At 45.9% G+C, this 25,171-nt stretch overlaps 4 protein-coding genes across 7 annotated transcripts in view; 2 read left to right on the top strand and 2 right to left on the bottom strand.

Annotated features, from left to right (window-relative positions):
* Window positions 1-24: 24 nt before the first annotated feature.
* On the bottom strand, window positions 25-5,258 carry arhgap28 (Rho GTPase activating protein 28). Its single transcript, XM_058059685.1, has 14 exons — window positions 4,660-5,258; window positions 4,028-4,194; window positions 3,741-3,952; window positions 3,564-3,672; window positions 3,261-3,493; window positions 3,037-3,193; window positions 2,873-2,964; window positions 1,587-1,664; window positions 1,348-1,501; window positions 1,196-1,278; window positions 900-1,115; window positions 716-832; window positions 522-649; window positions 25-445 (listed from the first exon to the last, which is right to left on the bottom strand). Exons 2-14 carry the CDS (start codon window positions 4,191-4,193, stop codon window positions 325-327), a joined length of 1,866 nt encoding a protein of 621 aa, XP_057915668.1. The 5' UTR covers window position 4,194; window positions 4,660-5,258; the 3' UTR covers window positions 25-324.
* On the top strand, window positions 4,278-9,853 carry LOC131108580 (lethal(3)malignant brain tumor-like protein 4). 3 transcript variants are annotated; one of them, XM_058059655.1, is made up of 19 exons: window positions 4,278-4,383; window positions 4,638-4,811; window positions 5,672-5,705; window positions 5,794-5,879; window positions 6,117-6,221; window positions 6,328-6,463; window positions 6,525-6,616; window positions 6,683-6,825; window positions 6,892-6,968; window positions 7,039-7,124; window positions 7,292-7,402; window positions 7,483-7,597; window positions 7,683-7,773; window positions 7,854-7,958; window positions 8,047-8,124; window positions 8,234-8,307; window positions 8,371-8,540; window positions 8,620-8,682; window positions 8,762-9,853. In XM_058059655.1, the coding sequence occupies exons 1-19, from the start codon at window positions 4,291-4,293 to the stop codon at window positions 9,245-9,247; spliced, it is 2,319 nt and encodes a 772-aa protein (XP_057915638.1). In that variant the 5' UTR covers window positions 4,278-4,290; the 3' UTR covers window positions 9,248-9,853. The 3 variants fall into 3 exon arrangements, with proteins under 3 accessions (XP_057915638.1, XP_057915637.1, XP_057915636.1); XM_058059654.1 differs by having other exon boundaries at window positions 8,044-8,124; window positions 8,374-8,540; XM_058059653.1 differs by having other exon boundaries at window positions 8,044-8,124.
* A 434-nt stretch (window positions 9,854-10,287) lies between these two features.
* Window positions 10,288-25,171, bottom strand: part of LOC131108574 (piezo-type mechanosensitive ion channel component 2-like) — a 17,425-nt gene continuing 2,541 nt past the window's right edge. The window contains 51 exon segments of the mRNA XM_058059622.1: window positions 10,288-10,736; window positions 10,807-10,948; window positions 11,013-11,229; window positions 11,330-11,409; window positions 11,870-11,986; window positions 12,053-12,219; window positions 12,293-12,385; window positions 12,456-12,644; window positions 12,721-12,868; window positions 12,936-13,094; window positions 13,166-13,292; window positions 13,902-13,989; window positions 14,463-14,610; window positions 14,679-14,775; window positions 14,865-15,021; window positions 15,085-15,267; window positions 15,331-15,487; window positions 15,575-15,676; window positions 15,742-15,999; window positions 16,074-16,471; window positions 16,549-16,715; window positions 16,795-17,053; window positions 17,120-17,232; window positions 17,297-17,362; window positions 17,438-17,526; window positions 17,601-17,690; window positions 17,759-17,924; window positions 17,991-18,087; window positions 18,167-18,323; window positions 18,387-18,473; window positions 18,541-18,718; window positions 18,803-18,904; window positions 18,976-19,180; window positions 19,258-19,458; window positions 19,531-19,644; window positions 19,719-19,889; window positions 19,966-20,123; window positions 20,196-20,383; window positions 20,450-20,544; window positions 20,614-20,692; window positions 20,766-20,914; window positions 20,985-21,217; window positions 21,290-21,395; window positions 21,462-21,832; window positions 21,903-22,008; window positions 22,086-22,259; window positions 22,337-22,484; window positions 22,585-22,798; window positions 24,118-24,283; window positions 24,696-24,816; window positions 25,068-25,110. Of these exon segments, the coding sequence (XP_057915605.1) occupies window positions 10,635-10,736; window positions 10,807-10,948; window positions 11,013-11,229; window positions 11,330-11,409; window positions 11,870-11,986; window positions 12,053-12,219; window positions 12,293-12,385; window positions 12,456-12,644; window positions 12,721-12,868; window positions 12,936-13,094; window positions 13,166-13,292; window positions 13,902-13,989; window positions 14,463-14,610; window positions 14,679-14,775; window positions 14,865-15,021; window positions 15,085-15,267; window positions 15,331-15,487; window positions 15,575-15,676; window positions 15,742-15,999; window positions 16,074-16,471; window positions 16,549-16,715; window positions 16,795-17,053; window positions 17,120-17,232; window positions 17,297-17,362; window positions 17,438-17,526; window positions 17,601-17,690; window positions 17,759-17,924; window positions 17,991-18,087; window positions 18,167-18,323; window positions 18,387-18,473; window positions 18,541-18,718; window positions 18,803-18,904; window positions 18,976-19,180; window positions 19,258-19,458; window positions 19,531-19,644; window positions 19,719-19,889; window positions 19,966-20,123; window positions 20,196-20,383; window positions 20,450-20,544; window positions 20,614-20,692; window positions 20,766-20,914; window positions 20,985-21,217; window positions 21,290-21,395; window positions 21,462-21,832; window positions 21,903-22,008; window positions 22,086-22,259; window positions 22,337-22,484; window positions 22,585-22,798; window positions 24,118-24,283; window positions 24,696-24,816; window positions 25,068-25,110 (7,742 nt within the window). The 3' untranslated portion in view covers window positions 10,288-10,634.
* The window catches only part of gcm2 (glial cells missing transcription factor 2), a 24,230-nt gene continuing 23,574 nt past the window's right edge, over window positions 24,516-25,171 (top strand). Inside the window, exons 1-2 of one of the 2 annotated variants that reach the window (XM_058059700.1) lie at window positions 24,516-24,810; window positions 25,082-25,162. The gene's annotated coding sequence lies outside the window, so the exon portion shown is untranslated. The remainder of the gene's footprint in view (window positions 24,811-25,081; window positions 25,163-25,171) is intronic. The other variant, XM_058059699.1, reaches the window with a different exon arrangement.

The raw sequence follows: 25,171 nt of genomic DNA, 5'->3' as shown, positions 1-25,171 counted from the left end.
GTGATGTTTTTCAGTCAGAAGCAAGCTTTGTACATAAGGTGGCTCAATTCTATTTGAAATAAAACACTTCTGTTCAGTTTAATGAGCAGAAATTTACAATAATTGTATTGATTATATCTGAGAAACATTTAAAGAAAAAAAAAGGGGGGGGTCGGTTCTCAGAGAGACTGAAAGTGCTTTAAATGTGCCACCTTTGTAAAGTGCATTGGTGGTCTGTAAACCGCATTAGCATGCATGCATTCAGGTGAAGACAAGTGCATCAGTTGTAGCAGCAAGAACCATCACATGATCATCTGATTGGATGAGGATCTAAAGTGGGCGTGGTCATGGTTTGATGAGCCAATCGCAGCGAGGGTTCACCTGGTAAACATCCAAGAGAAGACAATCTGGGTGGAGACGACGTTCGCCGATGTTTCCTCCGACTTCGTAGAGACGCTGAATGCGACTGTGGGGGGGGGGTCACATGACCTTGTCACATGATTGGCTTCTGTGTGTTTATGTGTGTATGTGTGTGTGTGTACCTGTTGTCACATTTGAAATGAGCGGTGACATCTCTGGCTGTCATTTGTCTGTCAAGCTGTATCGCCATGGAAACTTTGGTGTGAAGGGGGGCGTGAACCTTAATGAGGCCGACGCACAGCTCCGTGACCTTTGACACGCACACGCCGACAAGTAAAAGTAAACACAGCAAGTAAGCAACGTCAAAGCATCTCACCTGCTTCTTGTTTTTGTCGTTTCGACTCCTGAGCAGACGTCCCGGACGGGACAACGCCATTTTGTGATTGGACGCTTGGTTCATTTGTCTCAGCTGCGACAACAGGAAGTTGGGCACCTGGAACAGGAAGCAATGACATGAGTTCGACGTATTGTATCAGCGTCTCACTCACTCGCTCACTCACCGTCCACAAGACGTCCTGGTTCGCGACCATCAGGTGAACCAGGTGAGCCCCGCCCACCGCCTCCTCCATGTCCTCTTGCTGCTTGGCCAAAGAACGCTTGTTGCCACGCTGATGGCGGGCAAAGAGATTGGGCGCCATGACCATGGAGACATTCCACAGAGTCATCCTATTCTGGTCCTGATGGGACACAACCTTACTGAGGAACACCAGCAGAGCCTAGAAAGTCCAGAAGAAGAGAGGGCTGTAACCATGACAACAGAATGAGTGGGAGGCGGAGCTTTAAAGGCATCACTCACTCTCAGAGTTTCTCTGTTGGACTCAGGAAGCAACAACGACAACATCTGCAACGCTTGAACCTGGTGGACCACCGATGACACACCTACACACACACCTGTCATTCTTTAGTTTGTGTGTGTGACTTTGTGTATGTGTGTGTGTGTGTTTGTACCCAGTACAGCCTGGAAGGTTGCCAGATGTGCATGAGTCAGCAAAGGAGTCGGCAACTCTCGTATGAAAAGCTTGAGCAGACCCGCAGCGTCCACTTGTCTCACTTTGGACCAATCGAACCCATCTGGACACCTGTCTAGCTCCCTGCGCAGGTACTACACACACACACACACATGTTGTATATTGTTGTGATATTTTATTGAGCCACTTTCTATGCTTGTCATGTTTGTGTTGTGTTACCTTGAGTCGAGCAGCCGATCCTGGTACCCTGAGAATACCTTCGGTCTGCAAGCCGTTCTGCTCTAAAACACTCAACAACTACACGCACACAACAAAGACGGTGTTAGGAATTGTCACCTTTAGCGACATGCTAACAATACATAATCGCCGGGTGATGGACTACAAAAATAAATACCGTATTTTCCGGACTATAAGTCGCACTTTTTTTTCATAGGTTGGCTGTTCCAGCGACTTATAAATATAAAAAAACTGTTTATGTTACATAAAGATTGGACACAGGGCTGTACGGCGGTCGAGTGGTTAGCGTGTAGACGTCACAGCTGGGAGACCAGGGTTCAATTCCACCCTCGGCCATCTCTGTGTGGAGTTTGCATGTTCTCCCCGTGCATGTGTGGGTTTTTTCCGGGTACTTCGGTTTCCTCCCACATTCCAAAAACATGCTAGGTTAATTGTCCATAGGTATGAATGTGAGTGTGAATGGTTGTTTGTCTATAGTATGTGCCCTGTGATTGGCTGGCACAAAGACAGCTGGGATAGGCTCCAGCACCCGATGCGACCCTCGTGAGGATAAGCGGTAAAAAATCAATGAATGAATGAATGAATGAATGAATGAAAATATTACACAAGCTGCATAGTAGTTAAGTGGTTAGCACGCAGGTCTCACAGCTAGGAGACCCGAGTTCGATTCCACCCCCGGCCATCTCTGTGTGGAGTTTGCATGTTCTCCCCGTGCATGCATGGGTTTTCTCCGGGTACTCCAGTTTTCCTCCCACATTCCAAAAACATGCTAGGTTAATTAGCGACTCCAAATTGTCCATAGGTATGAATGTGAGTGTGAATGGTTGTTTGTCTATATGTGCTCTGTGATTGGCTGGCGACCAGTCCAGGGTGTACCCCGCAGCTGGGATAGGCACCAGCATCCCCCACGACCCTCGTGAGGAAAAGCGGTAGAAAATGAATGAATGAATGAAAGCCTGTTCATGTTGATTTTTTGTGTAGCTGTTAGCATTGTGTTAGCATATATTACACCTATTCAACCTGTTCTCTATTATTTTATTGTTAGAACTTGCCTTCTAAGAGGACGTAATGTCTGCTTTGGTCAAGTTTATAAAATAAATTACCCGCAAAAAATGCGACTTATGTATGTTTTTTCCTTCCTACTTATGTATTTTTGGCATTGTGTGACTTATAGTCCAGAAAATATGGTAGTTGTTTATAATTAATGCACCATGCCCTGTTTGCTCCCACCCGCCTGTGTTGAGTTTTATATGACTTATCGCCTTCACCTTCTGAAAGACAACAGGAACTTTGACCCCCGGAAACTTCTTCCTGTCGTTCTCCAACAGCGTGTTGAGAGGAACGCCAAAGACGGCGCCGTCTAACAGGATGAAGGGAAAGATTTTAAGAAGTTTCACAGTTCGGTGGTCTTTGACCAGGAAATGAAACGCACCCCAGCTCTTGCAGCGCGGCGGGCGGGTGCGTTTGGTTTGCACGCCCATAGCCTGCAGGAAGGTGGAGAGCTCAATGTGGCAAATGAAGCCCAGTCGCTTCAAGTCACCTGGGGACAGGTCATCTGCTAGAGTGACACCTAGAGGTGGACAAACAAACTACACACACACACATATATGTTACACAAGTGTTCTATTTTGTCCAAGGTCGAAAAGTCAAACTCACTGGCGTGTCTTTGCTGTCTTCTCCCCGGAAACGCAGGCAATCCCAACAATGTGCCCCGCCTCTTTTATGCTCAGCGACGCCTTCCGAGTAGGGACAGTCACGTACCAGCCAATCGGCTTGTCTTGTCTGGCAGTGGGCGGGCGATGAAGCCGGTGTGTGCGTAGAAGAGGGTGAGGTATGTGCGGAGTATAATGTGTCGTCAGGTAGATTAAAACTGGGAAGCATGGGTCGCACTGTAAAAAAAAAAAAACTTTATTAGTTGAGTGAGAGAGACGGGGGTACACAGGAGAAGACAGCGAGTACCCGATGTTGTGTTTCGGCGAATCGTTTTAGTTGTGGTATGGTAGCGGCTAGGCGGCGACTCGCTGCATTGACTCGGCGAAGCGGGGCCGGCTTCCGACTCAAAGTCCGACTGAAGAGACGAGCATCAACATCCTGTTTGCTTCATCATTCTTTGTATTTTCTTAATATGTGTCTTACCCCAAATATGTCTCGCACGTCTCTGATTGGTCGGTTTCTCGCCCTCAGCGTGTGCTTGTAGTTATCCAGTCTCGTCTTCACGGTTGCGGCCTGTTGGTTCGTCAACGTGGATAGTAGCGCCTCAGCCGGGGGCGGAGCCTCCTCTGTTGACGAACCCATCACCAGCGATGATAACCCCGCCTCTGTTAGCCACGCCTCCTCAAGCTCCACCTCTGCAAGTACGTACACAAAGAGTTCATACACAAGGAGATGTACAACTTTGTTTTTTTTTTCTTCTTCTTACCTACCATCCATACTCTTCCTTTCTTCTTCCTCTTCGTCATCTCCTTCCTGTTCTTCTTCGATGCTTTGAACCTCCCGCCAGTATGTTTCCATGGCGATGCGCCGGGAATCAGAATTGGTTGTCTGGTCACATGGAGGCGGGCCAGAGCAGGAGGAGAGAGATGACAACATCCTGTAGATATACGTCAAAGGAAGTCACACACTTCTGCAGTATTGATCTCATCATGTGTGTGTGTGTGTGTGTGTGCCCAGGAGAGAAGGAAGTGAGATGCTAAAGCTAGCTGCAGCTGAGTGTCCATTAAGAGGAAATGGATCCTGGCAGCCAATCAGACGGAAGAGTTTTCACTTCGATCCTCAGTCTGTAATCTGACCATCTTATTTTTCCTCCAATTTCACTTCTTACTTTGTGTTTTCAAGCACACAATTGTTAGCATTTAATTTTTTCTCCCTGTTTTAGCATCTTATAAAGTGAATTTTACAATAATTTGTTTAATAACAATAATAATATTATTTTTTTTACAATATTTTACCATGTCAATAACTAACAATATGTAATTATGCCAATAGTGATCAAAGTGTCATCACCATGATAGTGTTGTTGTTGATCAATAAAAGGAAGCAAAAGAGAAGGACTCACCTCCGGATGGTTTGTCTGCTGATGCTCCAAGTGGAGAAAGAAAGGAGGGAAAGATGGAAGGAGGAAAGGAGGAGGAGCTTGGATCACAATCATGGAATATTCTTCTTCCCATCTCCCAGTTTGGACCAACAACTGTCCCCTATAAGGAAACGGTAAACACATTACCACAAAGAATACACAATCTGGTTGTTAATGTTGTATTTATGATGATTATATTTTAAATTAGAGTGATTTGTGCGTAAAAAATACTATTTTTAGATAAAACAGATATATCCAGTTGTGTGTTTTTTTGGGGTTGTTCGGACTTCGGATTAACCCAGTGTGTTGTCAACGCGCTCGCGCCGCAGCGCATGCGCAGTCAAGTGTTCGCGCACAGCGTTTCCGTGTTGTGTTGTTGCTGTCACAAGGCAGTCGCGGATCTTCGGAGACGGTAAGGCCCGTTTTTTAACTCCCAGAAGTCGCGCTTTGTGCTCTCTGCTCCCCCAGCTCACTTTAACGGCACTCCCCGAGTGCCCAAGTCGCACACGAGAGTTCGGAACCCGGAGCAGAGACGCGAATAAGACTCGATTTTAGTTGCGTTGGTTTCCTTAAACGGGATGGCAAGGTAACGAGGTTGTAGTAGTGCCTTACCAGTCAGCCCTTCACAATAAAAGTCAAACAATGGGTTTAATTTTGAATTGTTTGAAACACACCGTGAGAATATAATACATTAATTGATAATTAATAATAATTTGAGGGTTTTGTTGGACTTCGAGTGGTAAATGGGGAAAATAGGACTCATTAGTCGTGTGTTTTCATAAACATTCTGAAAGGACCAAGATTTGAATTTCCGGTTTCAATTATCGCAAATTGTAGCCATGATGGAGAGGTAATATCTGGAGGATATTGCTCATTGAAGTGAAAATAATAACATGTCTGAAACTCACTTCAACAATATAATTTGTGTCGTATTTGAAATGAAAAGTTATTTATTGTTTGTGTGTGTCATTTCCATGTTTTTCGCGCACCATAGACGAAGATGAAGAACAAAGCTAGCAGTGCTCCAGGTAAAACACACACACACTTTTCATCGGTGTCAAAGTTTATGTATCTGTATCAGTACATTTGCAATATTGTGTGTGTGTGTGTATTTAGTGAACATGAGGAGACGTTTATGGTCATGGCAAAACTATCTGAACCAGGAGAATGCTGAAGCTGCTCCTCTGGCACTCTTTACCCAGGTAATACACAAGTACTTTAAATACACTTCTGAATAGCGGTTGAAAAATAGCAGGAATTTTTGCACTGTTTGGATTTTAAGGTGGTTCTAAATGGCGTTTCAAATAAATTGAAAAGAGAAATAGAATGTTCTTCACCGTTAAAAGTTAAAATCTTGACCAAAAATGTGGATTCAATGTCATTTCCTGTTAGGTATTCACACGCACACACATATATTTAACAGTTGTTTGTTTTCTCAGTCCCAGTCATATCCCAGTAAGAAAAACGGTTTTAAAGTTGGGATGAAGCTGGAGGGAATCGACCCGCTGCATCCTTCCATGTTCTGTGTACTGACTGTTGCCGAGGTAACGGACATGACGTGCACAAATATGACACACACGTTTTAGATGTATGACAGGAAAAAAGTGTAGAATAGTAGCAGATAGTTGTTGCTAATCAGCTCTCTGACAGGTGATTGGCTACCGGCTCCGCCTCCACATTGATGGCTACTCGGAGTGCTATGACTTCTGGGTAAACGCAGACTCGCCTGAAATCAAACCAACAGGCTGGTGTCAAGGCAACAAACACAGACTCCACCCGCCCAAAGGTAAATTTGATAGCCACATGATAGTCACATGACTTTCCTCACACTGTTTCCCTCTCCCAAGGTTCTAGTGAGTCCGAGTTTGATTGGCCACAATATCTTCAGTCCACTGGCGCTCAGGCGGCGCCCACAACCCTCTTCACTTGTCGCATGGCCGTTAGTATACACCCATCTGTCTGGAAGCTTCCTGTTTGCCTCCTAATGTGTCTGTGTGCTCATCAGTCATGTGACTTCCATGTTGGGATGAAGTTGGAGGCGGTGGACAAAAAAAACCCAGGACTCGTCTGCGTTGCTTCCATCGCCGACGTCATCGACGACCGCTTCCTGGTTCATTTCGACAACTGGGACAACTCCTACGACTACTGGTGAGATCCTAATTAATATCACTTTCATTGTTAATTGATTGATGGATTGATTCACTGCTGGTTCAGGTGTGACAGAAGCAGTCCGTACGTCCATCCTGTGAGCTGGTGTCAAGAACACGGGCGACCTTTGACCGCCCCGCAGGGTACGCCGTGACTGTAATGTCACAGAGCTCAATAAATTCATCAATACTGCCTAATCAATACAATCCACAGATCACCCTGACCCTGAGAACTTTACCTGGGAGGAATATCTGCGAGAAACTGCGTCCAAGGCTGCTCCGAGATCAGCTTTTACTACGGTGAGGATCCGATGATATAGAGGCAAGGTAGAAATAAGGCGGTAGATGAGGACACAGGAAGTTTAAGGAGTAAACAAGGAGGTAGAGTAGGAGACCAGAAGCTAAATAAAGGAAACAAGGCGGCTAATGAGTGCCCAGTCAGGTAACGAAGTTGTGTGTCCAATCAGAGAGGTCCACACGGCTTTCAAATCAACCAAAGACTGGAGGCGGTTGATAAGAGGAACCCCATGTTGATCCGTGTTGCCACGGTAACTGCAACAGAGGACTATAGAGTGAAGGTACTTCTATCCATGTCAGTTTGTACTTGTTTTTTTGTAGCCTCATGTGTATGACTTATGATGTGTGTGTGTGTGTGTAGGTGCACTACGACGGATGGTCGCATCATTTTGACGTCTGGTGTGACAGCGACCTGTGTGACCTTCATCCAATCGGCTGGTGTCAGCGCACAGGACATCCTTTGGAACCACCACCGGGTCAGTTTTATGGGTCAACATTACTTTGTCCTTGTCTCTTAATGTCCATTTTCTGTGTGTGTGTGTGTGTGTGTGTGTACCACAGAGTGGTCCACCCCCTCTCAGGGCGCGTGTCCTACATCAGGCTGCAGAGGAGTGGGACACATCAAAGGACCCAAATACACCGGACACCACAGGTACTCGTTTGCTGAATCATAATTTATACACATGCTGAGTCGTGTTTTCCATGTGCTGAGTCGCTGCCTTTATCTCCCAGTGCCTTCGGATGTCCCTATTCGGACATTAACATGCGTAAGGAGTTGGCGCTCCCTGACAGGCTTGGAGGTGTTGCTGTGCATCACCATGGCAACCAGTCAGAAGAGTAATGCTGTGATTATATGTTGATGTGACAAAAGCGATGACAAGCAGGTAGGGGATATAATGGCTGATGTTTCCGTTCTGTCCAGCAGGGGGAGTATTGAGGTGAAGGCGGAGTACAGAGACTCTCCGCTGGCTCCTCTTGTGAAGAGAAGAAGATTGAGTGACAGGTGAGACAATTTACAATACAATTGACATGCATGGCCATATGCGGCGGCGTTATATTATGTTGCAGATTAGCAACAAGTAATTAGCAAGTAATTATAACTCCGCCCCCAGGACAACACAGGATACAAAATTGTTCTCAGTGAAACAGGAAGAGGAGGAGCTACATCATGAAGGCCTCGGTGCAGGTACAATATAGCATATCATTGCATTACATTACTTGATTTTGAACAATGTTCTCCTTCTCCCAGCAGCTCCAGAGTCCAGCCTGCAGGCCGTCCTCCATCAGTCTGTCTTCCTGTCCTCTGTGACGTCTCAGCCGAGCAGCGATCTGTCGCTATGCTGGGAACAACACCGTAAACTCCTGCCAGGAGTCGCCGGAGTTCATGCCAGCGCTGTGCGGCACTGGAGCGTGCAGCAGGTTTAGCGTGTTTATTTAAACTTTTAGGATCTTTTTAGAACTTCAAAAGGGTCTCATACCTGTCCGTGTGCGTCTGCAGGTGTCGGAATTTATCGAGTCACTTCCTGGTTGTGAGGACTTGGCCAAACAATTCAGCGACGAGGTAAGACAAGTAAAAAAAAAAAAAAGCTGCATATCACATTCACGTTGCTGTGATCTGATTGGCCTCTGACTCTGTCCAGCAAATAGATGGGCGGGCTTTCCTGCTGCTCACCCAGCGAGACATAGTTAGAATCATGTCAATCAAACTCGGCCCCGCGCTCAAGATTTACAATTCCATCCTGATGTTCAAACACGCGGAACACACATCTCACGACAGGGACAAGAACCAATCAGGGGACGTGGACGGGAACGAATCAAACGACATAAAACAATCATGTGACAAGGATGACAGCCAATCGCATCATGAGAAGAACCAATCATGTGACAAGGACAAGAAACTGTCAAATGACATAGCCAAAAAACAATCATGTGACACGGACAACAACCAATCAGGAGATGGGGACACAAACCAACTACATGACAAGAATGAGTCACATGACAGCGATAAGAACCAATCATGCAATACGGACAAGATAAAATCATGTGATGAAGACAACAACCAACTACATGACAAGGACAACAATAATTCACATGACATGGACGTAGACGCTCAACTTGTCATGTAATGCATCTGTTTCCATCCTGCTGTCAATCAAACTGAAACCTTTGACAATCTCAGGTGTTTATATGGCATACAGAGCTATAGTTGTATTTGTATTATATATAGAAGGAGATGCTCATATTTTAAAACACAAATTGTGTCTGCTTTTGCTATCCAAAAACCTCCAAAAAGACATTCCTGTGTGCTCTTAGCTTGATAACTAAAATGGTGAAAATGCTGAAGATTAGCATGTACACTGTTAGCTTAGTGTGTTAGCTTTAACTGCTGTTTTTTGATTGTTTTCGATTAGATATTTATATTTTTGCTCTGTATTATATTCTGAAGAGTCTATTTTCCTTCTTTAGAGGTTTCTATTTTCCACCCAGATACATTTAAATTTGGATTTCCGTGTTTGTCTCTCAGACTCCGCCCCCTTGCGAGTCTCACGTCTGTCAAACTACCGGGGGCGGGGCCTTAATGTCGCACGAGAGGGTGGTATTGTAGCTTTAGCATGGGGACTCGACAACACAGCTTTAGATACGTTCCTCGGGTTGCTATGGTTACGGACACCTTTATATAATATTTATATTCATAATTGTTACACCTGACAGTCTTTCAATAAATCTTTGGATCTGAGAGTTGCTCACCCATTTCTGATTTATTTATCTGCTGTTGTTCATGCTAATTTTCCACCCAGATATATTTACATTTGGATTTCCGGGTTTGTCGCTCAGACCCCGCCCCCTTGCCTGTCTCACGTCGGTCAAACTACCGGGGGCGGGGCCTTAATGTCGCACGAGAGGGTGGTATTGTAGCGTTAGCATTGGGACTCGAACACAGCTTTACACACGTTCCTCGGGTTGCTATGGTTACAGACACCTTCATATAATATTTATATTCATATTTGTTACACCTGACAGTCTTTCAAGAAAGCTTTGGATCTGAGAGTTGCTGTTGCCAACCTCATGCTAAGCTAGCTGCTAGCAATGTATAGGTGAGTACTGTTGCATTAATTAATGCTAACTAATGCTACAATATTGAAAAAAACAAGTAATGTTGAAGACATTTGGAGAAATGTTAATTTATTCATAATACTATTAGAATTTGGGGTCAACAGTAGCTCTGCCCCTCTTTTTTTTAATTGGTGCATGTTCATCCTTCACTTCCTGTCACTTCATCAGAATGCAAAATTCCAGTTATTCCAGGATGTGTCCCTTTTTATATTTATTGATAAAACACTATCAGCCCTTTTAATCCTAATCTTACCTGCTAAGTGGTCAACCAGCAGGTGGGAGAAAACATTCCAGTAAAGTCTCCATTCCAGGACATCTCCAGAAATACCCCCCACCCCCCTTTGTCCAGTTAAATAGATCATGTTCACAGTGGATGACATCACAGCAGGTCAGTTGAGATCAGCGTCTGGTCCACTTGATCAAAGTCTCCGGCGATCGATACAAGAAGATCAATTTGGCGTAAAGCTCCTCCTCCAGTTCCAGCTCACCTGTCTCCCGCACCTGAAAGGTGAGTGCGATACGATCAGATTTTTGAAACACGTCAACATGAACATGGTGGACTTATACTTACCAAGAAGATGTCTGTGCAGAGTTTGAGTATGCGGTCAACGCAGGGCAGCTCCTCAAACATGATGGAGTGACTGATCCCGCTGAAGAATTCTCGTACAAACTTTCCGATGACCAACACTACTGAGGCGTACAGTCCCATAATGCTGCAGGACACAAACAGGAAGTAAGAATCCAATCTTTTACTACTAATGAAATAACGTGCTGTACCCGTATCCTGCTAGGAATCCCAAACTAGGTGGGCTGACTTTATCGCTGAACACAAATAACTGGAGCCCCGCCTCTCTCCGGTTATTTTCTGTCAAAGCTCCGCCTCCCAAAGGCACCAGGCTGGAAGCCGGTTGGTCAACTATCCACCATTCTTGTATCTCCTGGCTGTCGTTGTCTGTTCGCTCCAGGGACAACAAAATGTCCTTATAGAGGCCATCTTGAATGTGGGGAAAAACGGGACAAAGTCTTTAAAAAATAATAATAATAATAAACTTAATCATTTTGTGCTAAGAACAGACAAGTGAAAGGACGTAAACCTGCGTAGAGCTGTTCAATGGGTTTGGCGTTGGAGTCGCTGGGAGCTCGTAGGAAAGATGGCAGCACGCCGTGAATCACGCTGAAACAAACGTTGAACATCATGCTAGCAAAAAAAGCTAACTCAATAATTCATTCATTCATTTTCTACCGCTTTTTCCTCACGAGGGTCGCGGGGGGTGCTGGAGCCTATCCCAGCTGTCTTCGGGCGAGAGGCGGGGTACACCCTGGACTGGTCGCCAGCCAATCACAGGGCACATATAGACAAACAACCATTCACACTCACATTCATACCTATGGACAATTTGGAGTCGCCAATTAGCATGTTAGCAACCTAGCAGTGGGAGGAAACCGGAGTACCCGGAGAAAACCCATGCAGGAGAACATGCAAACTCCACACAGAGATGGCCGAGGGTGGAATTGAACCCTGGTCTCCTCGCTGTGAGGTCTGCGCGCTAACCACTAGACCGCCGTGCCGCAACATTGGACATCATGCTAGCAAAAAAAGCTAACTCAATCATTTATACTGAGAAAATACTTACACAGGAAATGTTCTGGTACCATTCAGCAGCTGGATCAGCTCCAAACGAGTCTGATCATCCAGATATGTCACATGTTTACCCGAGGCAAGCTCCGCCTTCGCGCCGAGACTTAAGTTCCTGAGATAAAAAAGTGTTATTTTGTTTCTTATATAAATATCTACTTATATAAAGAGTAAATCTAACCTCTGCACAGTCCAGGATAACGTAAGAGGGAAGTGGTCCAGGTTGAGTACCTGGCTCAGGTAGCGCCTGCTAGGAGGACTGATGGTCCATAAGGAGTTACTGCTACCTTGCAGTTCGGCCACCGTCACATCCTCATGGCTGTATGCTTCCAGGAACTGCAAAGCACTCTGGGACGGAATCAAACAGCGGTGTTAGGACAGGCCCGAGCATTGAGTTGCGGAACTCATGAGGAGGATTTACAGGTGTGTAACTGTAGGAACCGATGAAGGCTCTGAAGTCGTCCTCTGTGAGGTCTTTCAGCTGATTCTGCTGAGCGCTCATCGTAAAGATAGGCTAACAACGAGAATGAACGCGGTCCGTTATAAAAAGCTCCATCTTCAGCCACGTTTTGTTCGGTTCTTACCTGGAAGCCTCCAAGAGTGACGGTGAGCGAGACGTCCAAGGGTCGGTTAATGACTCCGGCGACAGACTTAATGAGCGACATGAAGAGCAGAGGAAACCATACGATGCAGATGAGCAGCAAAACAATCAGACCTCCCATTCCGTACTTCACCACTCGCTTCTTCTTCTGACCGCGAGGCTGAGGGTATCGCTGAAGAACAATGACAAAAATGTTCTTTAAGTTCTTTGGCGCCTCCTAGAGAGTGTATGTTGAACTGAATCTGTACCTTTTCAGACTCCCTCCAACACTTTAAGACAAAACAGTGGGCATAGACGTCCTCCACGCAGATCCAGGAGGACAAGGACAACGTGGTGTCCGTCCACACCCAATCCATCACGGCTCGAAGTTCAGTCAGAAAGGGAACCAAACGGAAGCTACAGGTGAGTAGATGAAAACAAACGTCGGAATCATTACGCAACAAAATGGACAGCGTTAACTCACCCCTGAAACAGGAACAGGTTGAGGTAGTTGTAACTCTTGGTCAGGAAATTTCCCAAAACACGCGTGGGATAACCTGAGCGAATCTGATAGGCTGACAAGCCGAAGTAAATACATTTGACGAAATACCACAGCTGAGCCACCAAGTTCTGATTAAAGCGCCTGCACACACAAACACACACAGATTCTATTTTAACAATGTTTATGACTGATTTGATTTGATTGTTCCTCACCTCTCAGTCACGGTCGGCAAGATGAAGAACATCCAGAAATGAATCCCTAAGACCAAAATCACCTGGAAGACCAACTTTCCCAAAACGGTCTTCCTTAAATAGAGAGCTCGGTCTATCACCATAGTACCTGTAGACAACAAAACACAGTTACAATCAAAATGTCACTTAAAGGGTTAAAAAGTATTTTATTTTTATGACATCATCATGTTTATTTGTGGTTCTAAACCTAATTAAGGTCTTTTTAAATCACTTTTTTATCTCTCCTATAAGGTTCTGCTTTTGTCTTACGAGTATCTGTGAAAGCATCATATGCTAATAATATGCAAATTAACAAATGACGTCACTGGGCGACTTCTCCACAGCCAATAGCTACTTTTCTTACTGAGGTTGGCAACAGTGAAAGGAACACTTGTGTTAATTTCCCTCCATTTCAGGTGAGTTGTGAATATTTAGTAATAATTGTAATGTTTTATTGGGTTATTAATGTGTAGAACATAATAAATGTGTTTATAGTAGATTTTGACTACATTTGTATCCCAAACTAGGTGTTGTATTGTATTTCTAATATGCTAAACCGCTAGCTAGCAAGCTAATCGTTAGCTAGGCCCTTTTTGTTGCTGTGTAAAAGTCTGCTTAAGCAACTCATAGCATATATTTCTTTATAAAAATATCACTTGTCAATTCGTGAAAATCACTCCCTTATGTTTATTCATTTCTCCTTGTAATTCAGACATACCAAACTGGATAAGAACCATCACCAAGAATGCTTCAGGAACTTGGTCCTCTGACAAGGAGGAAGTGATGTCGGCGGCTGCGGAGTGTTTCTAAAAAGTAAGAAAAAAACAAATAAAAAGGTGAATTCAAGAAAAAAAAATGTTTTTGGACTTGAGACATGAGTCTATCCCAAAGGTATATATATATATATATGGTTGTTTGTGTGTCAAAATGATTCATTGCCACCAGAAAACAATTCCCCCCAAAGACCTACTAGTATTCTTTGGTGTAGTAAAAACATAAATTTTTAGTAATAAGTAAGTTGAGTAATAAGAAACATCGAGGAGTAGGCTTTATTGATGCATGTATGTACATTCTTACAATGGCGTATAAATATTAGCTTCAATATATAGCTTCACCAGAAGGTAGAATGGTAGTCAGTCATTGATGTCGGTGCGGATGATGATGAGACTGTTCGATTTATATAAATTTGTAATCTGACGTATTACGTCTTGCCATATTTATGAGCAAATACTTGACAGGGAATTGACTTCTGGTGGCGAGAAAAAGCTCATAATCCTACCCCAAAGGCCCAGAAGCCGAAAACGATGATAATGAAGTCTATGGTGTCCGCCAGGAACATCAGGACATAAACGTCTGTGACAGCGCTGTACTCTGGTTGGACGAGAGCTTGGAAGAACTGACGCGCTGGACCATAGAGAGACTTACATCTGATAGAGAACGGAGTAAGTGTCAGTCTACTACGAATAAGCTTTAGCATACTTTAGCTTTAGCATACCTGCTAACACAATACTGCTTTGCTCTGATTGAAAGTTCTGTAAGCTTCTCCAGCAGAAGGTCAAACCTGCTGAGTTTCTGAATGGAACTCAAACTGCCTGAAGATGACAAAAATCCCACAGGAGGCAGTCAACAAAACTTCTGTTCAGTGTCTACTTCTGTTTTATGAAGGTGAGTTTAATATGACCTGCAGGAGAGCGTAGCTGGGTGGAACTGGAACGGGTGTGCCTCCCACCATGCCACCGCACTGTGTCTGTTGGGGTGGAACTTGGACTTAATTCTGACTGGTTGTCATCATGATGTTGAGCATCAGTAGCAGCAGTCTGGTCCCAGAGTCCATGGCACTACAAAAAAGAAAATATTTTAAATGTTTTTAAACCAAACAGGAATACAAGAATGAGTTTTACCTTCAGTATGGCCCGGTGGTAGAATAAAGCAAGCAGTTGCAGTAGGTCATAGAGGACATAACCTTCCTTCTTCTCCACCCCCAGGATGTTAGGTGGGTGGAAGGGTTTGGAGCGATCCACCTCTAGTTTCTGGTTGAATGGGAAGAAGCCAAACTGGAAGAAATACTTGATGACAATGGTGACCTGAGAACGGAGACCAGTGTTGAGAATAAACACCTCCTCTTCAGCTGACTATCATTTCCAAACCTCAGTGTAGATGATGGCCGTCATCCAGAAGGTCTTACTAGGTCGAGGAACGGACAGAGTGGCCCACAGGAACACCAGAACAGGAAGAACTAAAGTGAGACAGCTGGCAGACACCATGTGGTTCAAGACGATGACCAGGTAGCACACCGTTTCTGACCTGGCGGACGGGACGGGGGGGGGGGACATCAGTTATTGATTCTGCAGAGTGGATCTTGTTCTGAATTGAGTTAAATGTGTACGCTACCTAGCAGCTACAATGTTATAGACGGCGTAACATAGCTGTAGCAGCTGAGGTTGGTTGCTATAGAAACCATCTGACGCCTCCAAATCGTCATTGTGGAAAGTCCTGAACAAATGAGAATCAGATTATTAATTCATAAGATTCAGGTACGTCATCTCAGTCATCCTCACCTGTTCCTCAGCAGCTCACTCGCTGTCAGCTCCTGAGGACGAGATGCCATCGGACAGGAAGCGGAGGTACAACCGGACAGGAAGTCAGCCTTCTCAAATAACGGCCGCCTCCGTTTTAATCCTAATCTTGCCCCCCGGTTCTTCTTCGGAGGGTCTTGCTCTACTTCTTGGTCCTGCATATCCAAGCCGAGAGCGAAGCTATAGGAAGGGGGGCACACGTGGGGGAGGGAGGCATCTTCTTGGTTTGGTTCTCCGGCGCTGTTCGATCACGTGAAAGCACCATCAAATTACAGCAAAAGACTCGGTGAAAGTGTAGAAAATACGTCACCAACCTGTGGTCCTCTTCTTCTGAGGATGAAGAAAACGAGGATGATGACACCTTCTGCATCCTGGTAAGCTTAGATCGCCGGCGCTGGCTGGTTGTAGCCACAGGGAACTCTGGGTAATCTTCTCTTGGAAGTCCCACAGTTGAATCATCTTCTGTTGGAGCTTGTGATATCGCTGATGGTTCATCTCTGGAGGCGAATTCTAGTCCACTCCCTGTTGGTTCTTCTTGAGCTTGATCACCTGACTCTGGGGTTTCACCTTCATCTGTATCCAGACTCGTAGATTCTTCTTCTTTCGCTTCTGTAGGCCCCTCTTCCACATGGTCCAATCCTGATTCTCTGGAACTTCTCATGATCTGTTCCTGGTAGTAGACATGAATAGCCTCTCTGGTCGGTACATGACCCTGAGGACCAGAGTAAGAGACAATAAATAACCAAACATAAGCAGGTCTGCCATCTTTGTTGTAGTTTTCAGCGTCACCTGCTTGGCCTGCTGAGTCAACATGCAGCGCTCGATGCGGAGGACGGTGGAGATGTCGACGTGTTCTCGACACAAACCACAGAGCCAAGCGGTCAAGGAGTCCAGAAGAGCCGACAACAGAACCCAGCAAAAGCGAAGAATGCTGGAGACCCGATGCAGGATGGTGTCTCAAAAGTGAAAGACGACCCGAGGTTATTTTTCCATAGCAACAGATGCAGAAGGATGCTGCTTTGAAACTCCACCTACCGGGTCCATCCTCCCTGTCTTCTTCTCCATCTTCCTCCGACTCTTCCGTCACCTCAGTAGAACCACAAGCTGAAGTCACAATTTCACGATTAAATCACCGTTCTATAAATAAATAGATTCAAATCCCGTCAAGTTCCTCCTCACCGGCTGTCTTCTCTCCCTTCCGTTCTTCAAACGAGTTCTTCTTCCACAGTTTCTTTTGGCTGTGACGAGCTCTTAGCGCTGTTCTGGAGTCAGTTATCCAGGCGTGATAGACAAACTGAACCACCACAAGTTAGACGTTTTGTGACATTCATCAGACGCCATTAAGAAGATGTTCACTTACCTGAAAAGCAGATTTCTCAGGAGGTTCCTCTTCCTCCACGACCTGCTCCTTTTTGTCTTCTTCCTCCTCCTCACTGTCGCTCTCAAACAGGAAGTAGTCGCCGCTCCTCACCACTGCAGGGCACACAGGTTTTGAGTAAAGCCACTAGAAAGCAGTGACAATGGTCATGTGACTCACTGGAGGCGTGGTTCACCCAGGGTCTCCACCAATCACCCTGATGCCGCCCTTTTGTCTTTTCCTGTGCTGAACGTCAAAACAACAAAATTATATCCAGTGCTTTACTGAATGGTTACCTTGGCAACGGAGAGGCTTTCACACCGTCACCATGGATGCTCTTTTGGGTCAAACTCAGCAATTTCTCTTTTCCTCTACGGAACTTCTGCTGGCGAGATTTAATCCTCTCCATCCTGCGACAAAAACAAGCTGCACTTGTCAGGTTGTTTTTTTTTTTTTTTGCTTGGGTTGTGGAAACAAGTCTTACTGTCTCTTCAGCAGGTCCATGGACATCTTCTCCACCTCCAGTCTCGCTCTCACCGCTTTCACAGTGGACGCTTCAAAGAGCTCCGCCCCCCTATAAAACACAAGATGTATCAAGTGTATGTACTGTACGCATATATGTACGTCTACTGTATATGTCACCTGGAGGCCAGCAGTTGCGTGTTTTGCAGGTCCAGGACCACATAGAGGAAGTAGTGACTCCTGAAGACCCTTCGCTGCAGCAACAGGAAGCAGAAACACACGCCATCCCAGATGATCCCCGCCTCGTCACTTGGCAAGTCACATTGTTTACTGCTCTGCTGCTCCGCTATCAAGAACACATAAGTGACCAAAGGAGAAGAGAACCGGAACCGTGTTCGAGACTGGTACATACGTTTGGTGTATCCTCGGATGGTGCACGCCAGGCTGAAGAGCTGGACCAGCCAGCAGTGGTTGACAACCAGCGACTTGATGAAACCGCATGCTAAGACCTGTGCATCGACAAACGGTGATTCAGCAGTTTTCTAAGAAGGATCTCCTTAAGACCAGAACAAAATTCCCAGCACGTACAGACAGGATGTTCTTCATCGTGATGACAAAAATGTTGTAGCCGATCAGACAGTCCCAGTAAACCAGTATGGAGCTGACCGGTTTCAGTAGCAAGTCTCCGCCCACCAATAGAAAATAGAAACACGCCACAAGGTAACCCATGCAGAAGATGCTGATCCTGGAACAGGAAGTCAAAACAATTAACACTGGAACTTTGAACATTTTGATCTTATCTTCTTACCTCGTGGTACCAGTGATGAAGATGATTGTGAGGACAAACCAGAACATGTAGCAAAAAATAATAATCTTCATCATGTCGAGGTAGGACCTGTGGAGACAAGTCAGATGTCAAATCCGTGAAGGTGAAGACTGACAGAAAAGTGTCCTGTGCTCACCTGCACAGCATGAAGTCAGGTACGGTGCTGAGGCGGAGCCGCATGACTGGATCCCAGACCTGTCCGTCTTCTGCGTCAAGCTCGGCGTTGTCCCCCGCTAACGTCTGGACACCGGCATCAAGTTCGTCCTCAAACACCTGAAGCTGCAACGAAGCGCCCAGTAGAAGCAGGAAGTCATCTGGAAGACATGAGGTTTTTTTTTTTTCACCCGCATGTACGTCAATCATGTGACATTACGGTGATCGATGAAGGTGATTTTTACAGAGAAGGAAGAGCGGGTTTGGTGGAGTCAGATGATCTGGGAGGAAGAGCCATTTCACCACGTTGGAGTCCATATTGGATGTCGGTGGTCGCCACGGATAATCTGAAATATAAGCGTTACGAGAAGTACAACGCAAGAGTTGCTGGTTTGCCGCTTTTGAGAGGCACTCGAACCTTTGCAGGCAGCAGGAGGGAACCCAATGCACAGCAGATACTGGAAGCATAGGAGCGATGACAGGAAGTAGCAGTACTTTGGCCAAACCGCGCTGATCCGCTTCCTGCTGCGCCTTGATAGGACACTAATAAGCCCGAGCGCGTGGCCTACAGCGAACAGATCCATCCGCTGGCCAATCACGTTAACTGCCAACAGGAAGCAGGTCTGAAAATCAAAGAACAGAAGTGCAGTCATTTTCGAAGAAGCATCGATTTTGCCGCTATATGCTAACATTTATTCACCTCCAGGCCAAACTTGTAAAAGAAATAATTGAGGAAATATTTGGCGCAGCTTAGCATGTTTTCATCCAAGTGACGCCTGGTGATGTCATGGAACAATGTTCTCGTTGGAGGCGGTACTTTGTTGCAGCGGAGACGGTAGAGCTCCTGGTGTCTGTAAACCGTTACTTCAAAGGCTAAAAGCGCGAGCATCGTCAGGTTGTACTGTGAAGAAAAGTTAGCATGACGTAAGCTATCTGATATAGCATCAAAAGCATGTGTGATGTTACTTCTTACCCTCAGATAATCGAGCAGTTTTCCTTCAGATTTGCGGAGGCCAACCCACTGGGCAGGGTCGATTGGACCGGAGTACAACGCCGAGCGAGACATGTTGGTCGAGGAGTTACTCGGCTGAAGACACACAAACAGATCAGCGTGACAGTCCGTGATAGAAACCCATCAAGCACCATCGACGGAGGAGTTACCATGCTGCAGTTGCAGGTGTTGGGCTGGACAACGTTGAGCTGGTACAACATTTTACAAACCGTAACCACACAAGTCCACACTGTACACATCCCAGACAGCAGGGGGCGCCGTGTCCTGCAGGGCAGGGCCACTCCCACACACACCACAAACAGTAGGTTGAACATGCACACCTGGAAGCAGTGCATAAAAGACATGTCAGAGAAACGCAGACAGAACATGTCACATTGGAAAAAAAGATTCATGCACCTCCTTTACGGAGATCCAAATCATGTAGGAGGAGACAATTTTCACGATATGAAGTTCTAGGAGCCACCACAGGAGACGCTGCAGACGCTGCAGAGACAGGAGGAGGCGTAGGAACAACACAGACAAGCGGTCCACGACCAGCCTCCAGGACACCAACACTGAGTAGAGATCACATGTTAATATGCAGTTCCTGTCCATGTACTTTTCTGGACCACAATGAGACTACATGCCTGTAATATGGTCAGACAGGGTGTCCTCCTCATACATGGAGGGGTACTCTTCTTCTTCTTCTGATCTCCACTTCTCGTCAATCTCCTCCTCTTCTTTGTCCACCAGGACTTCTCCTTCGTCTTCCACTAGAGGGTGCTGAGAAGCTTCCACTGACAGATCCACAAGGCTGCCCTCACTATGGACCAACCTGAAACCAAGGTCAGCAGATGTAACGTTAAACACAAGCGATATAGATGTTATGTTTGCGTGTTACCTGGTGATGGTGCTGTTGTGCGTGTCCACCACTGTTTTGAGATCAGTCAGCTGGAGGAAGGGCTCATGGAAGTAGTGCAGGTGTACGATGCACACCTTCACGATAAACAATAACATTAGCTATAGCATCCATGCGCATGTCCAGTATTGTCTGTCAATGAGTACCAATAGGAAAGCTGTGGGAATGAAGATCCTGGTGAAGAGAACCGGAACAGAGAATTTCTCCAAACCCAAATCCTCCAACCTGAAGGGACAAGACAACTTAACAAAGATCCAAGTACCGGTTCTTGACTCATGAGTCCACCACTCGTACAAACCTGTGAGTGCTGAGTCCAGTGTAGTAGCTCCAGGTGTGGAGAGACGAGGGGAACTGGAATGTGTAAACCAGAATGAGGACCAACATGGAGTAAACCACCACGGCTACCCAGAAGCCTCGCAACAAAGCCCTCCATTTTTCATAATTCAGCTACAAAAACAAAGGGAACGCACAGGCTTTTAGAACCTCGTTTGAGAACTCAAATCATCAGAAGTGGTACCTGATAAAGCGCGACACAGCACAGGAACATCACCATGTAAATGACCTTGTAGAGGACGATTTTGCCTTCAAAACTAACAAAGAAGAACATTGTTCCACAGACGTAGATCCAGTATTTGACAAACATCCTGGTCACCACGGCCACCAGAGCCTCCATCTGAACTCCTCCGCTCAACAGAAGCACCTTCTCATAGGAAATCTCTTGTATCTTCTCTTGTTCCACCTTCTGATCCTCTGGAGGTCAAAGACGTAAGAAGACAGGTGAGGAGGTGACGCAGATCATCATCCAAGACATGGAGGTTCTACCTTTGATATGAACGGTGATGGCGGACAATTGGGACTGCATCTGTGTGTCTTTCTTCTCTGTGAGCGCTTGACGCAGAAGCAGCCAGAAGGTCAGTAAACACACCACCTGCAAAGTCCGATCAGAGTCAGTATCTGACCAGTACCAAGTAGTCCACGTTTTAGTCTTCCCTACCTTGGAAGCGAGCTCCCTACATGGATCATCTTTTTTCGGGAACAGTCCAGGAACTTCCGGGACGGCGGCGAAACTATAGATGTACTGCAGGATAAGCAACAGGTTGCCATAGGCAACCAGCCACGGTGACGACATGAGCGTATAACGGCGTCGCTCCCGCATCATCCACAGCGCGCACGACCAGAGCAGCAACACACACGTCATCCACGACACGTATGTGATGGACCACGCCATCATGGCGATCAGGGCGCAGATGTAACTCTGCTTGAGAAGGAAGCCAAATGCCATGGAAGCCACACCCACTCCCGGTACTTCTGGCTCCTCCTCCCATGCGTCAGCGTCGCCTTCAAAGACGCACATCTCCAATGTGTCTACGACCAATGGATATCGATGTGGCGTTTAATGTGAACCAGCATGAATGCAGGTAGAATATGTGCTCACCTGATTGGCTGAGGGAGTAGTGAGGCGTGTCCAACTCCAGCGCTGTGCTCTGTGTGGGCGGGGCCAAAGACTCAGAAAGGCTATCGTTGGTAGAAATATCCAGAACCTGTACACATGATCACATGACATTTCATTACAGAGAACACATTAGACTAAAATAGGCCAATAACATCCAAACGTTACATCTTTGTTGTCCCGCCCATTGTGAGCTTCCCTCCACAGCTCTCTCCGCCTCTCTGCCGTGATGTCACTGCTGACCTCATCGCTAACAAAGCTCGTGGTGGTGACCATGTCACAGCTGCCGGGGTCCGCCGATTCATCCTTGTCTGCGCTCCGTGCCCCTTCGCCGTTTATCAGCTGATGAATGACGCCGACATTAACATTTAACGTACAAAACCACATGATGCTTTAATGTGTGTTTATGATGTCATCACCTGGTTTCTCCACAGACTAGCAACTGTGTGGAAGAGCAGCAGCAACATCAGAGGGCTGACAAAATGAAACCAACTGAGGTCTGGGTTCACTTGCATCCTCCAGGGGGCAGTGCAGTCCACCGACACCAGAGGCACCATGCCAAAAACACTACAGGACAATCATCAATTATTTATTAATATTAGCATCCATCAATTAGTCTATTGTCTGAATTGAAGTTAATGAAGGTCATCTCCACATCCGCCATTACCTTGCAGAGGTGCGGTTGGGAAGCCACGCCTCCTGCAGTGACGGCAGCTGGTAGGAGTAGACGAGTAGGAAGTGGCAGGAGGAGTAGATCAGTGACATCACAGACAGACACCTGAAGAGGAGGGGCGGGACCCAACCAGATCTCGCCCACCAGGTGCAAATCACCTGGAAACACAGCAGGTAGGGAAGGGAGGAGAGGGACGGAAGCACGATACCTGGAATGGTGAGAGGAGGATAGGGCGTCAGTCTTATACTGATTATACTGCTTCTGCGTTAAGTGTCTGATTGCTGGTTCTAACGATTCTAGCGCTTCTATGTCACCGTTTCCTGGGTTCTGCTGGGTTTATGTCAGCGTATCATGGGTTCTACTGGCTATAATTGAGTATTTCACTGGTTCTGCGGATTCTAAGTGAGAATCTCACTAGTTCCACTGGTTTTATGTCAGGGTGTTGTGGGTTCTACTGGTTCTAACTGAATTTCTCACTGGTTCCATGGATTGTTGTCACTGTTTCCTGGGTTCTGCAGGATTTATGTCAGCGTATCATGGGTTCTACTGGCTATAATTGAGTATTTCACTGGTTCTGCGGATTCTAAGTGAGAATCTTACTAGTTCCACTGGTTTTATGTCAGGGTGTCGTGGGTTCTACTGGTTCTAACTGAATTTCTCACTGGTTCCATGGGTTTTAGTCAGGGTGTCATGGGTTCTACTGGTTCTAACTGAATTTCTCACTGGTTCCACAGATTGTTGTCAGTGTTTCATGGGTTCTGCAGGTTTTATGTCAGGGTGTCATGGGTTCTACTAGTTCTAACTGATTTTTTTACTGGTTACACGGATTCTAAGTGAGTATCTGACTGGTTCCCTTGGTTTTATGCATCAGTCTCATGGGTTCTGCAGGTTTTATGTTACCACATCATGGGTTCTAATGGTTCTAATTGAGTGTGTCAGTGGTTCTACAGATTGTTGTCAGTGTCTCATGGGTTCTGCAGGTTTTATGTCACCGCGTCATGGGTTCTACTGGTTCTAATTGAGTGTCTCAGTGGTTCTACAGATCGTTGTCAGTGTCTCATGGGTTCTGCGGGTTTTATGTCACCATGTCATTGGTTCTACTGGTTCTAATTGAGTGTCTCACTGGTTCTACAGATCATTGTCAGTGTCTCATGTGTTCTGCAGGTTTTATGTCACCGTGTCATGGGTTCTACTTGTTCTAATGGAGTGTCTCTGTGTTTTCTACGGATCGTTGTCAGTGTCTCATGGGTTCTGCAGGTTTTATGTCAGGGTGTTGTGGGTTCTATTGGTTGTAACTGAAATTCTCACTGGTTCCACGGATTCTGACTGAGTATCTGACTGGGTCCTTTGGTTTTATACATCAGTCTCTCATGGGTTCTGCAGGTTTTATGTCACCACGTCATGGGTTCTACTGGTTCTAATTGAGTGTGTCAGTGGTTCTACAGATTGTTGTCAGTGTCTCATGGGTTCTGTGGGTTTTAAATCAATGTTCCACTGGTTCAAAGTCAGTGTCTCTTCTCTTGTTACCTGTGAGTCCGAGCAAAACTGTCAGCAGAACTTTCCCTCCAGTGGTCATCATGTTTGCGAGCATCATCCTGGTTTTGCAGACCAATACTTCCAGTTCAGCCAGTATTCGATTCTTTTTGGTTCCTTCTTCCTCATGGCAAACCACATCATCTTGAGGAGCCTGCTGCTGGGGACACAACAAACTGGGTTCTTTAATGGTCAACCATTAGGAAATTGTGATTTAGAAATCAGTTCAACTGACACCGGGTCAGTCAATATAATGGCGATGATGTCTGGTCTCATGTTAAGAGACTCCAACAGGACGACAGATAAACAGATTGAAGAGAAACCTGATCACTATTCCCTGTGTGTGTGTGTGTGTGTGTGTGTGTGTGTGTGTGTGTGTGTGTGTGTGTGTGTGTGTGTGTGTGTGTGTGTGTGTGTGTGTGTGTGTGTGTGAGGGACCAAACAAGGTTACTTTTAATAAATAGCTTACAGTGTTACACAATAATTGACAAGAAACCTCATTAAGAAATAAGAAGAGACGACTTACAAGATTATAACCTGTGTGTCTGACTGTGTGTGTGTGTGTGAGAGACCTGCGTGTGTGTTTCAGGGGTCAATCTCAAGCTGAGCCTCCATGTCACCAGGCCAATGACCAGCACGCCGACATCTGGAAGGATGTGTCGCACAGCGGAGGCTACATCACTTCCTGTAAGGCTGAGTGGCAGTTAACACAAACATTATGAACACGATGATGAAGACAAAACGCTAACACAACAGCACAATGGTTTGGAGGATGATAGTCTGTTTCCTGCACGCCCGCGTAGAACCACCCTAAGTGTGTATGTCCTGAGGAAAGCACCTCCACTGAGCATTGTCATGCACTTCCTGTACAAGGACTCTTGCTAAGATGATCAGCTCGGACTCAAAATCTAAGAAAGCATGTTACATGTTGTCTTCTCTCTCACCTGACTAATCCCAGCTGACTCAGCGCTTTCTGCCAGGACGTGCCTGCAGATGGAGACAGTGTGAGGAGGAGGAGAAGAAGACACCTGGACACAATGTAAGACTT

Source organism: Doryrhamphus excisus, chromosome 21 (genome assembly GCF_030265055.1).
Source record: "Doryrhamphus excisus isolate RoL2022-K1 chromosome 21, RoL_Dexc_1.0, whole genome shotgun sequence".
Taxonomy (NCBI): domain Eukaryota; kingdom Metazoa; phylum Chordata; class Actinopteri; order Syngnathiformes; family Syngnathidae; genus Doryrhamphus; species Doryrhamphus excisus.
The sequence above is the reverse complement of the archived record's forward strand: the minus strand, read 5'-3'. Positions and strand labels throughout refer to the sequence as shown.